A 15,583-nucleotide genomic window follows, 5' to 3' on the forward strand; every position below is an offset into this window, starting at 1 on the left:
TCAATCTCCACTTTCACTTTCACATTCTTCTATTTTGTTTTTGGCTATTCACATTATTTGTGCATATCGCCACCTGTGCAGGGAGAAGAATTTATATTAAAAAAGGACTTGCATATTGATCTGTTTCTCAAACACACCTATCATATCATATATACATTTGTGCTGCCTTTTTATGTCCATTTTGGAGCGTCTAAGTTTGGTACCCATTCACTTGCATTGTATGGAACTACAGAGCTGAGATATTCTTCTAAAAATCTTTAGAAGTAGAATGTAAGTCATACACATCTGGGATGCATGAGGGTGAGTAAATGATGAGAGAATTTACATTTTTGGGTGAACTATCCCTTTAAGGGGCTCGTTCACACAGAACACTTTCTTGCGGTAAAAACATAGTGTAAAGAATGGAACTGAATGAAGGGCAAGTTATTTTAGTGAGATGCGACACAACAGGTCCGTCGCATCTATGCCTTTAAGAAGACATATTTTAAAAGGTTGACGTTACTGATGTGTGTGTGGCAGGGATGCTGTTTATCTGTTTACTAATGCCTACAAAGTGAATTTTACAGCACTATTCTAGCAGAAATGTTCAGAAAGGGCGAAGATGCTTTTAGTGTGTCCATCAGTGTCATTCTAACACCATTTCATTGGCCAGCAGTGATTCTGTAATCTCATTATCAAGCATAACACTGCTCCTCTGGGACTGAACAGCCATTAGCTGTTAGAGAGAACTGCTCACTAGAGAAAGATTAATGAAATCTTAGAAAACAAACTAACAACATTTTTATTTTGTTTGCAGAGTACCCATGTATTTCATCAACCAAGATTTTAACCTGAAAAATGCACTTTTAATTGGTGCTTGCTAAGGCATTGCTTATACAGAGTTAGGGGTGTAATAACTAAGTATTAAACTTCCATGCTTTTGAATGATACCTCAAATCGTGTGGCTTGTTGAGCAGAGATATTCTGTTACTTTTCTAAGCAATCAGGCTTGCGCTCTTCATCTGGCAGACAATAAAATGTGTGAAAAACTCCCATTGACTTATAATGAAGTAGAGGCCTGATCCATATCTTGAAACTAGAATATCATAAAGAAATGGTCGAGGGCTCTTTTTAAAAATGGGGCAGTAAGTGACCACCTAGCAGCCACTCAGATCTCCTTAGCAACCGCATAGCTACACACTGGCAGCCTTCCACAACACCCTAATATCATGGACCACTCTATTACTATTCTATATTCAGGTCCACTGTCTTTGTTTGGAATTTTAAACGTGTAATTCTAATTGTTTATTTGATGATTGACATTGGTCCATTTGGAATCAGTTGATTTGAAGACTGTTTGATCTTTCTAGACCCTTCAGGTGCTGGTTCACGGTGAGGGTCCTGACGTGACCCCTGTCAAAGTGCTGAACTGTGACTCCATCTCCCAGGTGAAGGAGAAGATCATCGAGCAGGTTTACAGGAATCTGCCTTACTCACAGAGACCAACGGTGGACAGCGTCGCTCTGGGTTAGACATCATTTACACAACCTGCTGCAGTTATTTAAATTTCCCCACCACTTCACACCTGATTTATTATCATATGTCAATTTTTCAACATTTATATTCAGCAGACCCTTATGGATAGCTAATGGATAGCTTTATTCAGGTAATTTAGGCCTCCTTGGGTATAGCTTATTCATTGAGGCCCTCTTTGGTTGGTTGGAGACAAGATGCACTGCTGTGTTCTTGATGTAAACGGATAAAGTCTCCAACTTTATGAAAGTAATATGCATAAATAGCACTTTTCATAAACAACATGCTGCATTTAAATTAAGTGAAGGAAGAAGGTGACCTCATCCCGGCTCTGAACAGATAGTGGTTTGATTAATGGTAGGATCTGGCTCCTGTTGGTCTGTACTCCTGCAGTTCATAATGAGTTTTTCTTTGTGCTGAATTGTTAAAGCTGATGTCTCACATCATCCATCAGACAGATGAGTCTGCATAAATGAAAGACTGTAGGGAAAAAACGAGCCAGTGATTTTCTTCATCTCAAGTTGTCAAGTGTAATATGTCTTAAGTCTTTTTTTGTTGTTGTTGATGGATGATGGATGGTTAAAGATGTACTTTCTCTTACTGCCACAGAGTGGCGTCCCGGATCTACAGGGCAGATCCTGTCTGATTTGGACTTGACATCACAAAATGAGGGGAGGTGGAAACGGCTTAACACACTGGCACATTACAATGTGAGTGTTGGGTTAAAGAAGTTTACATCGAAAATGAAAATGCTGTTATAATTTACTCATCCTCATGTTGTCCAAACCTGTGTGCTATTGATTTTTTTTTCTTCTCCAGCTGAATAGAGAATGAGAATATTAAACATTTTTTCAAAGACCTGTTTTCCATATAAAGATACAGAACATTTTAATCTAATATTTTCCATTGATAATGTTGTCTTGGATGGCACACTACTACTAACCTTAAGAAAATAGACTTTAATTTCGTCTTTTTTAAGCATGTTAAATTATTTGTCAACCCAATTATTTGATTGATATGTTTCCGTGTTGATCGATTGTGTTAAATTATGTATTTGTGTGTGTGTGTGTATTAGGTGAGAGATGGTGCCACACTGGTATTGTCCAGAGTTCTGCACACTCAGCAGTCTTTTTACCAGCACCAAGACAACCACGAAGAGAGTTAGTGGCATTCATTTATACCAGAGTGTTAAAAATGTTAACCAATTATCCAATTTTTTTTCTGCTTAGACCAGTGCATGGCTTGTCATTAATTTTCCTTAATAGTAAAAACAAATTTACAGTCCTTAATAATATAAAAACACAGAACAAATTGAAGGTTTCTAAGAAAGGACCAACAAGCAGACCTTCAAATGTGCTTTTTTTGTGTTTCACAGAAAATGCTTTGCTGGAGGATGAAAAAGTATTTCATCTGGTCAGACCTGCAGATGAACTTGATGAGGATAAATCAAAGAGAGGTAGCATGAAAGACAAGGCCACCACAAAAGCCATCACTGAGATCTACCTGACCAGACTGCTCTCTATGAAGGTACATTATATGGAAAATATGTTTTGTTTCTATTTCGGAATTTCATTCAGATTTTGCAAGTATAGAAGTATTTAAATGGAATTGGCTTCAGTCAGTGCCAGAATGTAACTACATTTTATTTAGAGCCAATATACACTCACTGAGCACTTTATTAGGAACACTATGGTCCTAATAAAGTGCCAGACGTGGTCTTCTGCTGTTGTTGCTCATCCGCCTCAAGGTTCGGCATGTTGTGCATTCTGAGATGCTATTCTGCTCACTACAATTGTACAGAGTGGATATCTGAGTTACCATAGCCTGTCTGTCAGCTCCAACCAGTCTGGCCATTCTCCATTGACCTCTCTCATCAACAAGGCGTTTCCATCCGCAGAACAGCCACACACTGGATGTTTTTAGCACCATTCTGTATAAACTCTAGAGACTGTTGTGTGTGAAAATCCCAGGAAATCAACAGTTACAGAAATACTCAAAGCAGCCCATCTGGCACCAACAATCATGCTACGGACAAGATCACTGAGATCATAATTTTTTTCTCCATTCTGATGGTTGATGTGAACATTAACTTTTGCTCCTGACCCATATCTGCATGATTTTATGCATTGCACTGCTACCACACGATTGGCTGATTAGATAATTGCATGAATACGTAGGTGTACAGGAGTTCTTAATGAAGTGCCCACTGAGTGTATAGTACATATCTTAAACATCTGGGATATTTGAGATATAGCAAATTTGCACCCCAAGTTCTGGTTAATTGTAAGGTGAGTTGGAAAATGATTTAATGTGTGTGTGTGTGTGTGTGTGTGTGTGTGTGTGTGTGTGTGTGTGTGTTACAGGGCACGCTGCAGCAGTTTGTGGATGATTTCTTCAGCAGTGTGTTGTGTTCTGGTACTGTGGTTCCTCCTGCAGTCAAATATTTCTTTGACTTTTTAGACGAACAAGCGCTAAAACATGACAACGTTGATGATGAGACCATTCACATATGGAAAACCAACAGGTATGAAACACTTTCAGATAGACAGACAGACAGCACACTTCTGTGTTCCATCCCCTCTCCCATCTGCTGTCATCAGCTGCTCATTAAATTGCCCTTGTTATTATTTTGCAGAAGAACCATGACTGGTGGGTGAGTCATGAAGGTTTTGATTTGTTTTGAGTCGAGATAAAGGGACTTGGTATTGGTATTGAGTATGGAGTGATTTCAGCTCGCCATCCCCATTTGGGACACTAGAACGTTGTATTATTAAAATCTCACTCTAAACTCTGAGATAACTTTTTCTGACCTCAGATGCTCTTTGATCGATTGATGTGCTACTGATATAAGCATCAGAGCAAGGAATTAAAAAACAGCTATTCATGGAGAAATGAGGATGGAACAAACCTTAGTTCAATCAAATCAAACATTGGTTAAAATAAGATGGCACTTTGCACACAGGACTAGCTGTCCTATGAATTTCCTGACACAGGAACACTTTTTTTGGCCAATCAGAAAACTAGTAGAAATACTCTCTGCCTGTCAGTCATTTTACACACACACACACACACACATATATATATATGCACATACATACATTCATATACACACACACACAGACATACATGCAAAAATACAAATTTGTCAGAATATAATGAGGTCATAGAATCATATAAAAATAATGGTTCAAAATCAGTTGAGATTAGTGTATTTTAATTTTTCTAGTGAAAGGAATGACATAAGGTCCCTTAACCAGGAGGTGGTAGGGGGTGGAATTAGACACTTCCATAGCAACAAAATGCATCATCTGTCTACCAGAGAGGCAAAAGCAATAACATCTGCTTGTTGTTTTGTGAAAAGGGCTGATAAAGGAGACCCACCAAATATGGCAACCATAGGACATGGCAATAGAGAAATATGCAAAACCCAGTATGAAGGCTATTTTGGGCAGCTGTAGAATGTGTGGGTGTGGTCAGCAGGGGAAAAAGAGCATCTGATAAGAGTCCTGGAAATCAGTTCCTGGAAACAATTTATGAAGTCTGGCTTGAGTATAGTGAGTTTGGTGCAAAAATTAAAGTCCACAGCTCTTCAGAGAAACTGAGTTCCAACACTTTCTCCCATGTTATCCTCAAGCAAGAGAGAGATGATAGTCTAGATGAAAGTAACATATCATAAATAGAAGAGATAAGGCTACCAGCTATAGGGGCAGGCAATATATTCTCAAGAGGAGAAGCTGGAACTATGTGTATAAGCCTGTAGTATGTAAATTATATTTGGAAATAAGGTAATTAAAAGTACCAAAATAATTATCAATAAAAAGATCTGAAAAACAAACAATGCCCTTATCTCTCCATCTTTTAAAAGTGTGATCAATAACAGAGGGTAAAAATGCTTTTTCATCATTGAGGGAGATTACCATTTTAGGGGTCGCAGAAGCAGATGGATTAAAAATGATATTCAGCAATCGCTGGGTGTTGGATGACACCCAGTGATAAACCCTGTCTGGTCATCAGATATAATATCAGGCAGACATGCATCAATGCGCCTTGCCAACACCTTTGCAAAGATATTTATGTCTGCATTCAATAAACTGATGAGCCTATAATTACAGTTGCAATCAAAAATATCCAATGCCCCTGACCAGCAATACATTCTGGTGATGTGAATTAAAACACATCAACTAAAACCTCAGTAAGAGAGTCAACGTAAGTTCCTAATACACATTTGAGTGATTTTGAGAACAGAGTTCAGTTTACCTCCATATTAAAATAACAAATAACTAATTCTGTCCACAAATTTCATGTCAAAAATATTCAACCCCCAAAGTCAATCATTTGTGGAGCATCCTTTATCGTTGGTGTTATCACACCAAGAAAAGCTTACCTTTGTAAATCCTTACTGTCTTGGGGGGGTTGAATAATTTTGATTGCAACTGTACTACATAAAGTTGAGTCTTTGTTTTTTGTTTTTAATAAGCGGGAAATGGATGCTTGATTCAAAGAGGCTGGGAGAGAGCCCTGCTCCAGTGAATCATTAAACATATCAAACAGTAAGGGGGCTATTTGAGCTGAGATTCTTTTATTACTCTGCATGAGACCAATAGGAGTGGTGATTTCGTCTAACCCGAGAGGATCATCCAAAGTCTCTGCCATGTTTGTATTAAAAGTAGGCATGCTTAAATTGTGGAAAAATGTATCCGTTATTGATGAGTCTGAGGGAGGTTGAGAAGTGTACAGCTTGGAGTATAAGGAAAAGAACTGAATTCATTTTGTGAGGGTTAGTAACAAACTTGTCTGAGGAGTTATCATATATCTGTGCTATAAAGTGGGATGCAAGAAGACGGCCCTCTCTGTCCCCATGTTCATAGTAGGTGGCTTTAGTTCTTTTAAGCAAGTATTCTGCCTTATTTATTGAGAGCAAATCAAATTGAGTTTGCAACTTTAGACATTGCAGTTTTAAGTTCAGGATTGGTCACGCAAGAATACTGACTATTCATCTCCAAAATTGAGCTGATCAGCTCTTGCTGCTGAGTTTTCCTCATCTTAACTAGAAGGGCACTATATGAAATAATCCTACCACAAATTAATAATTTAAATGTCTCACATAAAAGAGAAGCAGAGAGAGAGAGAGATCCTTTTTTGTTAGTCTCAATGAAAAAGTCAATGTTTTTGGATAAAAAATTTACAGAAGTCAGTTCTGGCAAGTAGCCCTGAATCAATTTCCACTGGGGCCGAGCAAGAGTTGTCTAACAAATGCAGGGCATGATCAGAAATAACAATAGCAGAGTAATCTGAAGAAATGACAGAAGAAAGAAGAGCTTTATCAAGGAAAATGAATCCGTACGAGAGTAAACATGATGTACTCTAGGAAAAAAAAGAAAATACTTTATCAGATTGGTGGAAAAAAAACACCAGGGATCAACACAACCTATTTGATTCATGAGTGTAATTAAGGACCTAGACATAGCTGAAGATGTACCTGATTTAGACAGTGATTTATTAAGATTATTATTATTAACAACACAGTTAAGGTCACCTCTAAAATAAGATAAGATTTGAGGTTTGGAATCTTTGAGAAACTCATGGACTTGAAAGCAGGGCTGTCCCAGTTCGGGACATAGACATTTACTAAAACTACCGGAGTTTGAAAAAGAATGCCACTGACTTTTACAAAGTGTCCCTCAGGATAAGAAATTCCCTGCCAAAAACTCTTTTAACAATACAGCTGACCAATCCATGGTTTGCGTTATCTAGTATGGACACCTATATGCAGGTGTGTCTCCTGGAGAAATGCAATATTGGAAGATAGTGGTTTTAGGTGAGAGAAAACTTTGGAACATTTCATTAGTCCGCCCAACCCACATATATTCCATGTAACGATTCTAATGTCATGTCCAACCACCCCCTTAATGTTAGCAGAGGGCTTAACCATTAAAACACATAAAAGGAAAAGCCAATGAAATTGAAAGAAAAATACATAAGTATAAATGGAAACCAAATAAAAATTAAAATCCTGTCAAAACAAGTGAATTTAAAAGGAACAAATAGAGGTCACTTGTTCTGATACACGGCCATCTGAACATAACCTTAAACAGAAAAACCTTAACAAGTAGTGGATCAAGTAGTGGAGTTGACTCAAACAAGCTTGAAGAATTTAACCCCATTAATACCAAAATAATACAAAATTCAGCTCATTAGTCATCAAAGTTTTGGTAGTAGAATCACTCTTCAGCTTCAGCGGAGTCGAAATGATGCTCTGCAACTTTGTACGACACATGAGTCGGGCTGGGTAAATCATGCCAAGAGGAACACCTTGCTTGTACAGCAGGCCCTTAACATTGTAGAACGAAGCTCTTCTTTTTGCCACTGAAGTGCAGAAGTCTTCGTAGAATTTGAGTCCGTGTCCCTTGAACAAGGTATATTTCATGGCCCTTGCCCATGTAAGCACAACTTACTACTTAACGTAATGGTGAAATCTCACTATTACCGGGCGGGGATTTTGACCGTGGCGAGGTTATATCTCGGGAAGCGATGAGCTTGGTCAAGCTCCAGTGGGGCAGAAAGAACATCACTGAGAACTTCGGCAAAAAAATCAGTCATGAACTGCCTGGCGTCCTTCGATATCCTCAGGAAGACAAACCATTTGAATATTCTGCCGCTTGGAACACGACCCAATGTCTTCCACATTAGATCTTAGAGGTGTTCTCCTCAGTCATCGACACCAACTTCGACTGAAGAGTTCATGATGAGTTATCTTGTCACTGTGGTCGGTGAGACTAGTCTCCATATCAGTGATAGTAGTCACTTGAGTCGCCAAGGTAGTCCCAACAGAAGCAATAGAAGAGCGAAGGGACTCCAAAGACGAATTCAGCAGCATGGTGTATTGGACAGTCATGTGTCATTCGTTAGCGGGGTAGAAACGTTGTCTGACATCTTGCCGCTGTCTTGAACAGGGTGAGACACCTTGGTTTGAGAGTTATGTTCACCGCCAGCTCGCATAACTTGACTCACAAGGATCAGGTTACCAGGCAATAAAATGAAGAGAAAAAAAAAAGGAAATGAAGCAGTCCATTATATGGTGTAATGCAAGAAAATTATGAAAAATAATTTGGACCGCTGACAGATGACTTCTTGCGGAACCAGAAGTCATTATTTTCAATAATTATTTAAATTTAGCTTGGCAGGTGTTGCAGCCCTACAAATGATGCCAATTTACAAATTTACATAAGTCATTTGGTCAGAGTTAATTTGCCAGGAGCAAAAATGTAAGCGTTTGTGTGTTTTTGCAGTCTGCCTCTGCGGTTCTGGGTAAACATTCTGAAAAACCCTCACTTCATCTTTGACGTCCATGTGACGGAGGTGGTGGATGCCTCTTTATCTGTCATCGCCCAGACCTTCATGGATGCCTGCACCAAGTCTGAGCACAAACTGACCCGGGTGAGCAACCAAGGCTTGAAGATGTAGTTCATCAAAGTTTCATATTAGCTCTTTCTCATGTTCTCTCTCTCATCACCTCTCCTTCACAGGAATCCCCAAGCAACAAGCTGCTTTATGCAAAGGAAATATCCACTTACAAGAAGATGGTTGATGAGTAGGTGTCTCTTGTGTTTATCAATCTGAGCATGTTTGTATAACCACAGCAAAATATGACATTCTGTCTGTCCTCTGCTCTCTTCAGTTATTACAAAGGCATCCGTCAGATGGTTCCAGTCAGTGACCAGGACATGAACACACACCTTGCGGAGGTTTCACGTGTAAGTGTTTGTGTAGTTTTTAATGGTGCTCAGATTACTATTGCTCATTTGGCTAAACCTATAAATAATCTTTGGTGCATAGCCTGTCCTGCACTGTTTATGCTGCGGACGTTATGTGGCTTGTTGAGTTATTCCATCATTTTTGACGCAATCACAAAGTGATTTGTTCCTGGAGGATGATAAAGTAGGACAAATTCCATAGACTTGCATTGAAAGAGACACCTAAGCTATTTCTTTGGACAAAAGGTAAAGCTTTTTTCACATGGGGCAGTAAGCAACCACCAAGAACACTCTAGCAATACAGAACAGAACACCTTATAGGTTTCCTATGATCATGAAACACTTGCAGATATCAGGGACTTTAAAATTGTGATGTCCAGGCTAGGAAAAGTAATTGAAATGAATCATACGTGAAAATATGAATACAAAGTTTCTATTTATGCTGAGCTCTAAAATAAATCTCTGCAACCACCCTCAACACCTTAGCATCATGGTGGCGAGTTTTGCATGTGCAAGCACCACTAAGATTTTCTTGAAAACATGTAACAATCTTGTTTTAATATGTGTTAAAGACAACCAGTTTGACTCGTAATCTTTTCCAGTCTCACACAGACAAGTTGAACACTGAAGTTGCATTGCACCAGCTTTACCAGTATGCCAGCAAGTACTTTGATGGGGTAGGTGTTTTTACACATTATATGTCTTGATTGTGCTCTTTTGATGCCATCTTATTGATGGCAAGTAGACAAACACCAGTCTGTCTTTCTCATTTTTGCATCTTGCCATGTTGTTTGTAGATTATCTTGTCTTTGGAAGAGGACCCTGCTGCCCAGAGCAAACAGCTGACCCTCAGACTGCAGCAGATCGCTGCTGCGTTGGAGAATAAAGTGACTGATCTTTAATGTCAAGAAGCCGAGAAAGTAGGCGGAGGTGCCACCTAATCCAAAAGACAGCTCACTTCGTTAGGCTACAAAACTTCTGGATGACTGACGTTATGGAGCCTTCATTGTGTGAACAAGAAGCACAGACTTATCCATGACCTTTCCTCTCTCCACGTGGCATTTAATTTTACTCTTGATTCAAAGGGACCAATATGAACTTTGACCTGAGAGGTACTTGAGAAACTTTCAGAGAAGAATGAAACCTTGCTATGGTACATCTCAGATCAGCACTGCACAATGAAAAACACCCAGCATTTATTTTTTCTCCTGTGCCAATAATCAGATGTTCAGTATATTCTTCCTCGTAGATGAAATTAAATGATAGTATTATATGTACATCTATTTTCACACCAAAGGCTGCAAGAGGCTTTAAAAAAAAAAAAAAGATTAATTATTGTTTCTGTGGACGCCTACTCTTGTTTTCCTGTGTATTTTTTAGTGGCACTCTCATTATTGTGCAGTGATGTCACTTCCTGTGGGTTCTATGGTACCACTATAATTTTGTGTAGGTATTCGTGATGCTGACGTCAAAGCCAGGGTTCTTTTGTCCCTCCCAAGTTTTGTATTTTTACTGGTGATTGTGTACAATAATGTTATACAGACAGTATCTAATTTAGCCACTATAAATATCAGCACGAAAGAACAGATGTTATGATCGCTGTGTGAATGTCAACGTTCAAAACACAGCGTCAAAGAACATTTGATCCACGACACAGACATTTATAACAAAGACCATGGAAGCTTTTATGTCCCTTTGCTTAACTGTCTCAAGTTCTGATATGGCAATTGCAATTTTATATATTTTGTACCATCTTTGCTTTTACAGTATATGTGCACTGCATCTCATGGCTTATCATTTTATGGCACAATTATGATTTTGTATTTTAAATCAACAATACAAGACTGATTATTTTAAGGTTTGTAATGCTAACTGCTTTTCTTAAAAGGGTAGTTCACTAAAATATTTCACTCTTGTCACACTCACCCTTATGCTGTGCCAATGGGGAAAAAGAGCAGCATCAGCATCTTATGTTCCACAGAAGAAAGCCACACAGGTTTTGGAACAACTTAAGGTTGAAAAAATAATGACAGACATTTTTACAGATATTCTTAACAGACAAATGTCATCAATATCAGTTTAGTCTCTAGGTACTATTTTATCTTTTAAAACCTGAAAAAGTATCATGGATACAGGTCTTTTGGTTTAGAGTTTACCAAAGTTTAAAATCTTTGTTTTATTTTTACTTCACGTATTCACAATCACCTATAGCAGTGATTCCCAACCCTGTACCTGGAGGCATCCTAACACTGCACATTTTGTATATCTCCCTTTTCTGACACTGCCAATTCAGGTCTGGAGTCTCCACTAATGAGCTGATGAGTTGAATCAGGTGTGTTTGATTAGGGAGATATCCAAAATGTGTAGTGTTGGGAGGACCTTGAGGAACAGGATTGGGAACCATTGATTATAGCTTCTGTTGTTTTTATTGTTTTATAAGTTGTTTAAATCAGCTTCATATCAAATTATCTTGCTTAAAGTGTAATAACAAAAAATATGGGAAACGCAGCTGGTGGGAAGTCTGTCATCTAACTTAATCTTTGAATGGTACTTTTTTCCTACCTGTACATTCTGACTTAAATGTGCAAAACACTACACAATCTAATGACTGCAAATGAGGACTGTATTCTTTGTTCACAAACTTTATAGTGTGAGTAACTTGTGTTGCATTTGGTTCTGGATATAAAGCATGTGATAAAATCGCATCGCTGCCAATCTGTGGCTGGCACTGCCCATTTTGAGCATGATGGACACAGCAGGAAATGCCTTTGAACTGTAAATATATCCGTACTGCCAAGTTCAAATTGTCAAATTGCTCCTCTCTGTCTCTCCTAGTTTTGCTCTAATCATTTCTCTCTACCGACTTGTGATCCATTTTCTAGCTACTACTGTGTCAGTGGCTTATTGTAAAGCTTCTCGTTTGCCTTTCTTTTCCAAGTAGTGCCTTAAAGAATACGAGTAATAATTATGAATTGTGTGGTGATTGCATTAAAAATTGCAATAGGAATATTAGATGTTTCTATGTCTTTGTGTAATAACACATCAGTAACACACATAACTGATTCAATTGATGCGTTCTTGAGCTTTTTATTTTTAATTAAGAGTTTAGGTTAAAATGTATATGAATGTATTAGTGTATTTTATAGGTGCTGCATACTAATCATTCTTTCAAGTTTCTCGACATTTGTATCCCCTTTTTGCCTTGAGTTTATTTCAGTCCTGCAGTGACACATTCATTTTCTTAAGTTTCTTAATTAATATAAGGTAAAAAAATAAATAAAAATCTGCATGCATAATAATAAAAATTATTAGAAAAATATATTTTAAATAGTTTTAGTTTCACACAATCCCAAATGTTTTTGATATGAACTACCCTTCACATAAGTATCTGTTCGTGACTTTAGAGGGATCAGTTTTGTGTTTCTTTGAGCTGCTGGTCTGTTGAATGTGGATATATAGAACATTAATACTCTAAATCCCTGTTCTGAAGTCTGCTATCCCTCTAGTGTTATCAAATTGAGAGATGCCTGCCAGCATCCCAGTTTGATCCTGCTACTCCAGATTGCTTTGTTGATGCAGTATAGGGCTTTAAAGACTAATATCACCAGGAAAAATTTAAAATACACATTCCTCTGTTAAGTTATTTTCCATGTTGTAAAGATTTTTCTTCTTGTAATTGCTAAACTTTTAAACTGAAATAAATGGTAGAATAGTATTTTTGGAAGAAAAAAAAAGATTATTTGGTATGCTGAAACCAAACATGTTCGGATTTTGCTAAATTAAGGAAAAATTAAGAGGAAAATGACACATTTTTGATTGCTGCAAATCTTATTACTATTTAAAAAATATATATATATATATATATTATTATTTTGCCACATTCACAGTTAGGGTACAAATAATCCAGATTCAATTCAAGTTAAAGTCAATCCCTAGTTTTTGTGGTATGTAGATTACCACAAAAATGTATTTGGACTGTAAAGCTAAATTCTGGGTTACAGTGAGGCAAACAATATAAGTCAGTGGAGCCAAACCGTAAACATGAAAGTACTCATTGTTTCGAAATATAGAGTAGATACAGAGTAAATAATATGTGTGTTATGGTGATTTTATTGTAAGTAAATCACTTGCTAACCTTTTATGTGTAAAGTTAAATCCAATTTTACAAATGACGATGTAACGCTGTAAACCCTAAAACGTGCAAACAAAAGTTTAAAAGGAAGAATTAATGCAAGTGTTTTTATAAAATTATAAGCTTCATATTTCTGCTTTTAAACACCAAAACTTCACTTCCATTGTAAGTGCCACACTGTAACACAGATTTCGGCTTTCTTTTAAAGAAAAGGGAGGACAAAAGTCAAAATAATTTTTTGTGGAATCAACGTTATGCCTCAAATGCTGTCGATTGAGCATAACTTTTATTGAACCCAGAATATTTTTTATTTGTGCGTTAAACACAAAAGTGGTGTTCTACAATATTTTTGAAGAGTGCGCATATGGGTGAACTGATCGGATAACAAACGTCATAGGATGAAGCTCTACAATAAGTCAATAAAGCGGAAAGAAATCAGTATTTCTGGGAGTACAGTGGGGAAAGCACATGCACATTAAACTATACCCATTTATAGACCCCAATGTGAAATGTAGATGGCCCCTCCTGTTCACATATATGCAATGAAGTACACAGGGGGAATCCCAGAATTTTATGTAAGAGGGAATCCCCATTAGTGCAACAAAGAATAAAATAGGGAAGTCTACCTTGGATGCCATTGTTTGCTATTTACACAAGCATTGTGGAGAAATTACATTGCTGTGGAGAAAGCTGCTTTCTGACAGACGCATGCATATGGGAGTAAACTGTACACTGCTTATAAAGTGCATGTAAACTGTAAGGCTCAAATCCCATGTTGTTTGGAATGAGATCTTTAGTGTATGTAATAAACTATTATGTAACAAAATTAACCTGTCGTGAAAAGAAGATAAAATGCAGTGACTTAACCATATTCAAGTTCTATTTTCATGAAAGTGTCTTTTCCATTAAAGCCAACTATAGTAATTGCCAGTGTTGGCAGTTTAAAAATAGCCTCTTTGGTGCCCCTTATCATCTTCAGCAGTCAGAGCTTGTTGAATGGCCCACACATTAAGTGTTTGTTTCCAAGCAATGCCAGGCAGTTGATGGGACTATTAGACCAAACTGTGTGATTATGGTCAGAGGCTAAAACTGTTTAAGCATCTTGAGTGGTCTTGAGACTGAGGCTAATGGACATAGATTCTAGATTAGGATGCCATTACATTACAGAGAATTTCCTATAGATGTGATCATGAATGGATATTAGATTGTCCAGGCCATTACTGTCATTAATGAATGAGGCACAGACTGGACTTTAAGTCATTATTCACAAAAACAAATCTCGATAGACAGCCGTGGTCACCGTTCTATTTCCATTACCTCCATTTCTTGAAGGAGAAAAGGAATTGCATAACCTTATCTCTATCTCTTCTCCAACTTCCCCTCCATCCCTGAACTTTAGTTTATTTTTTAGTGGTACACATAAGTGCTTGTTTCCTGCCTGGAGGCTTGGAAGCTTGCAAAGAAAACTAGGACACTCATCACTTAATGTCCCCTTGAGTAAAACATGGAGACAAGTCGGTTAACTCGGCATAAGACAAGCTTGTGATGCCATTTACCAGAGAACAACAAGCTAAAGGACATTAGATTAGATGTGCACTTGAGTTGTTTGTCCACTTTTGTCTCTGGATATTTTCAGGCATTCTCCTGCTCAGTTTATACATCTCAAACTTCTTTTCCCATTTGGTGTGGTTTATATTTCTGGTTACACAAATACACAGACAATACCAAATTTGTTTACCTCCCCATTCCAAATAAGCTTGTAAACACTTGTTAATGTACAGTGTTAATACACTGCCCTCTGTTGGTCAATTACGCACTACAACCATTCTTGCTGTGGTGAAAGATGTCAAGTATGTTCCCGTGACATCAGGAACTAAAGTGCAAAGTACAATCATTTTAAAACTCTGCCTTCTCATGACTCAGAATAAATGCACATTGGCCTGATGACTCTTAAATTCTCAGGAAGTTTTAATCTGCATTTAATTGTGAAGGGAAGTAGAGCTCAACAAAACAGTTAAAAGGCCAATTGTATGACTCATACTGGGCTGAATACAGAGACTGATATTAGAAAATTATTGTTTTTCTTTGGAGAAATGAAAGAGAGGATGCTGTTTTGGGCTTTATTAATTTGGGTGTGTTGTTTCTTCTATGGAAGCCCGTTTCCGGCACATCAAATAAAAAAATC

General features: G+C 37.7%; 1 protein-coding gene across 2 annotated transcripts in view; it reads left to right on the top strand.

The window, feature by feature from the left end:
- Positions 1-14,232, top strand: part of LOC127637275 (plexin-B2-like) — a 145,813-nt gene extending 131,581 nt beyond the window's left edge. For both annotated transcript variants that reach the window (XM_052118236.1, XM_052118235.1), the window contains 10 exons: positions 1,350-1,506; positions 2,122-2,222; positions 2,588-2,672; positions 2,888-3,039; positions 3,876-4,036; positions 8,802-8,949; positions 9,039-9,103; positions 9,191-9,266; positions 9,869-9,943; positions 10,064-14,232. In XM_052118236.1, coding sequence (XP_051974196.1) covers positions 1,350-1,506; positions 2,122-2,222; positions 2,588-2,672; positions 2,888-3,039; positions 3,876-4,036; positions 8,802-8,949; positions 9,039-9,103; positions 9,191-9,266; positions 9,869-9,943; positions 10,064-10,168 — 1,125 coding nt within the window. In that variant the 3' untranslated portion in view covers positions 10,169-14,232. The remainder of the gene's footprint in view (positions 1-1,349; positions 1,507-2,121; positions 2,223-2,587; positions 2,673-2,887; positions 3,040-3,875; positions 4,037-8,801; positions 8,950-9,038; positions 9,104-9,190; positions 9,267-9,868; positions 9,944-10,063) is intronic.
- The last annotated feature ends 1,351 nt before the right edge of the window (positions 14,233-15,583 follow it).

The sequence above is a fragment of the Xyrauchen texanus genome, chromosome 45 (genome assembly GCF_025860055.1).
Source record: "Xyrauchen texanus isolate HMW12.3.18 chromosome 45, RBS_HiC_50CHRs, whole genome shotgun sequence".
In the NCBI taxonomy this organism is placed as follows: domain Eukaryota; kingdom Metazoa; phylum Chordata; class Actinopteri; order Cypriniformes; family Catostomidae; genus Xyrauchen; species Xyrauchen texanus.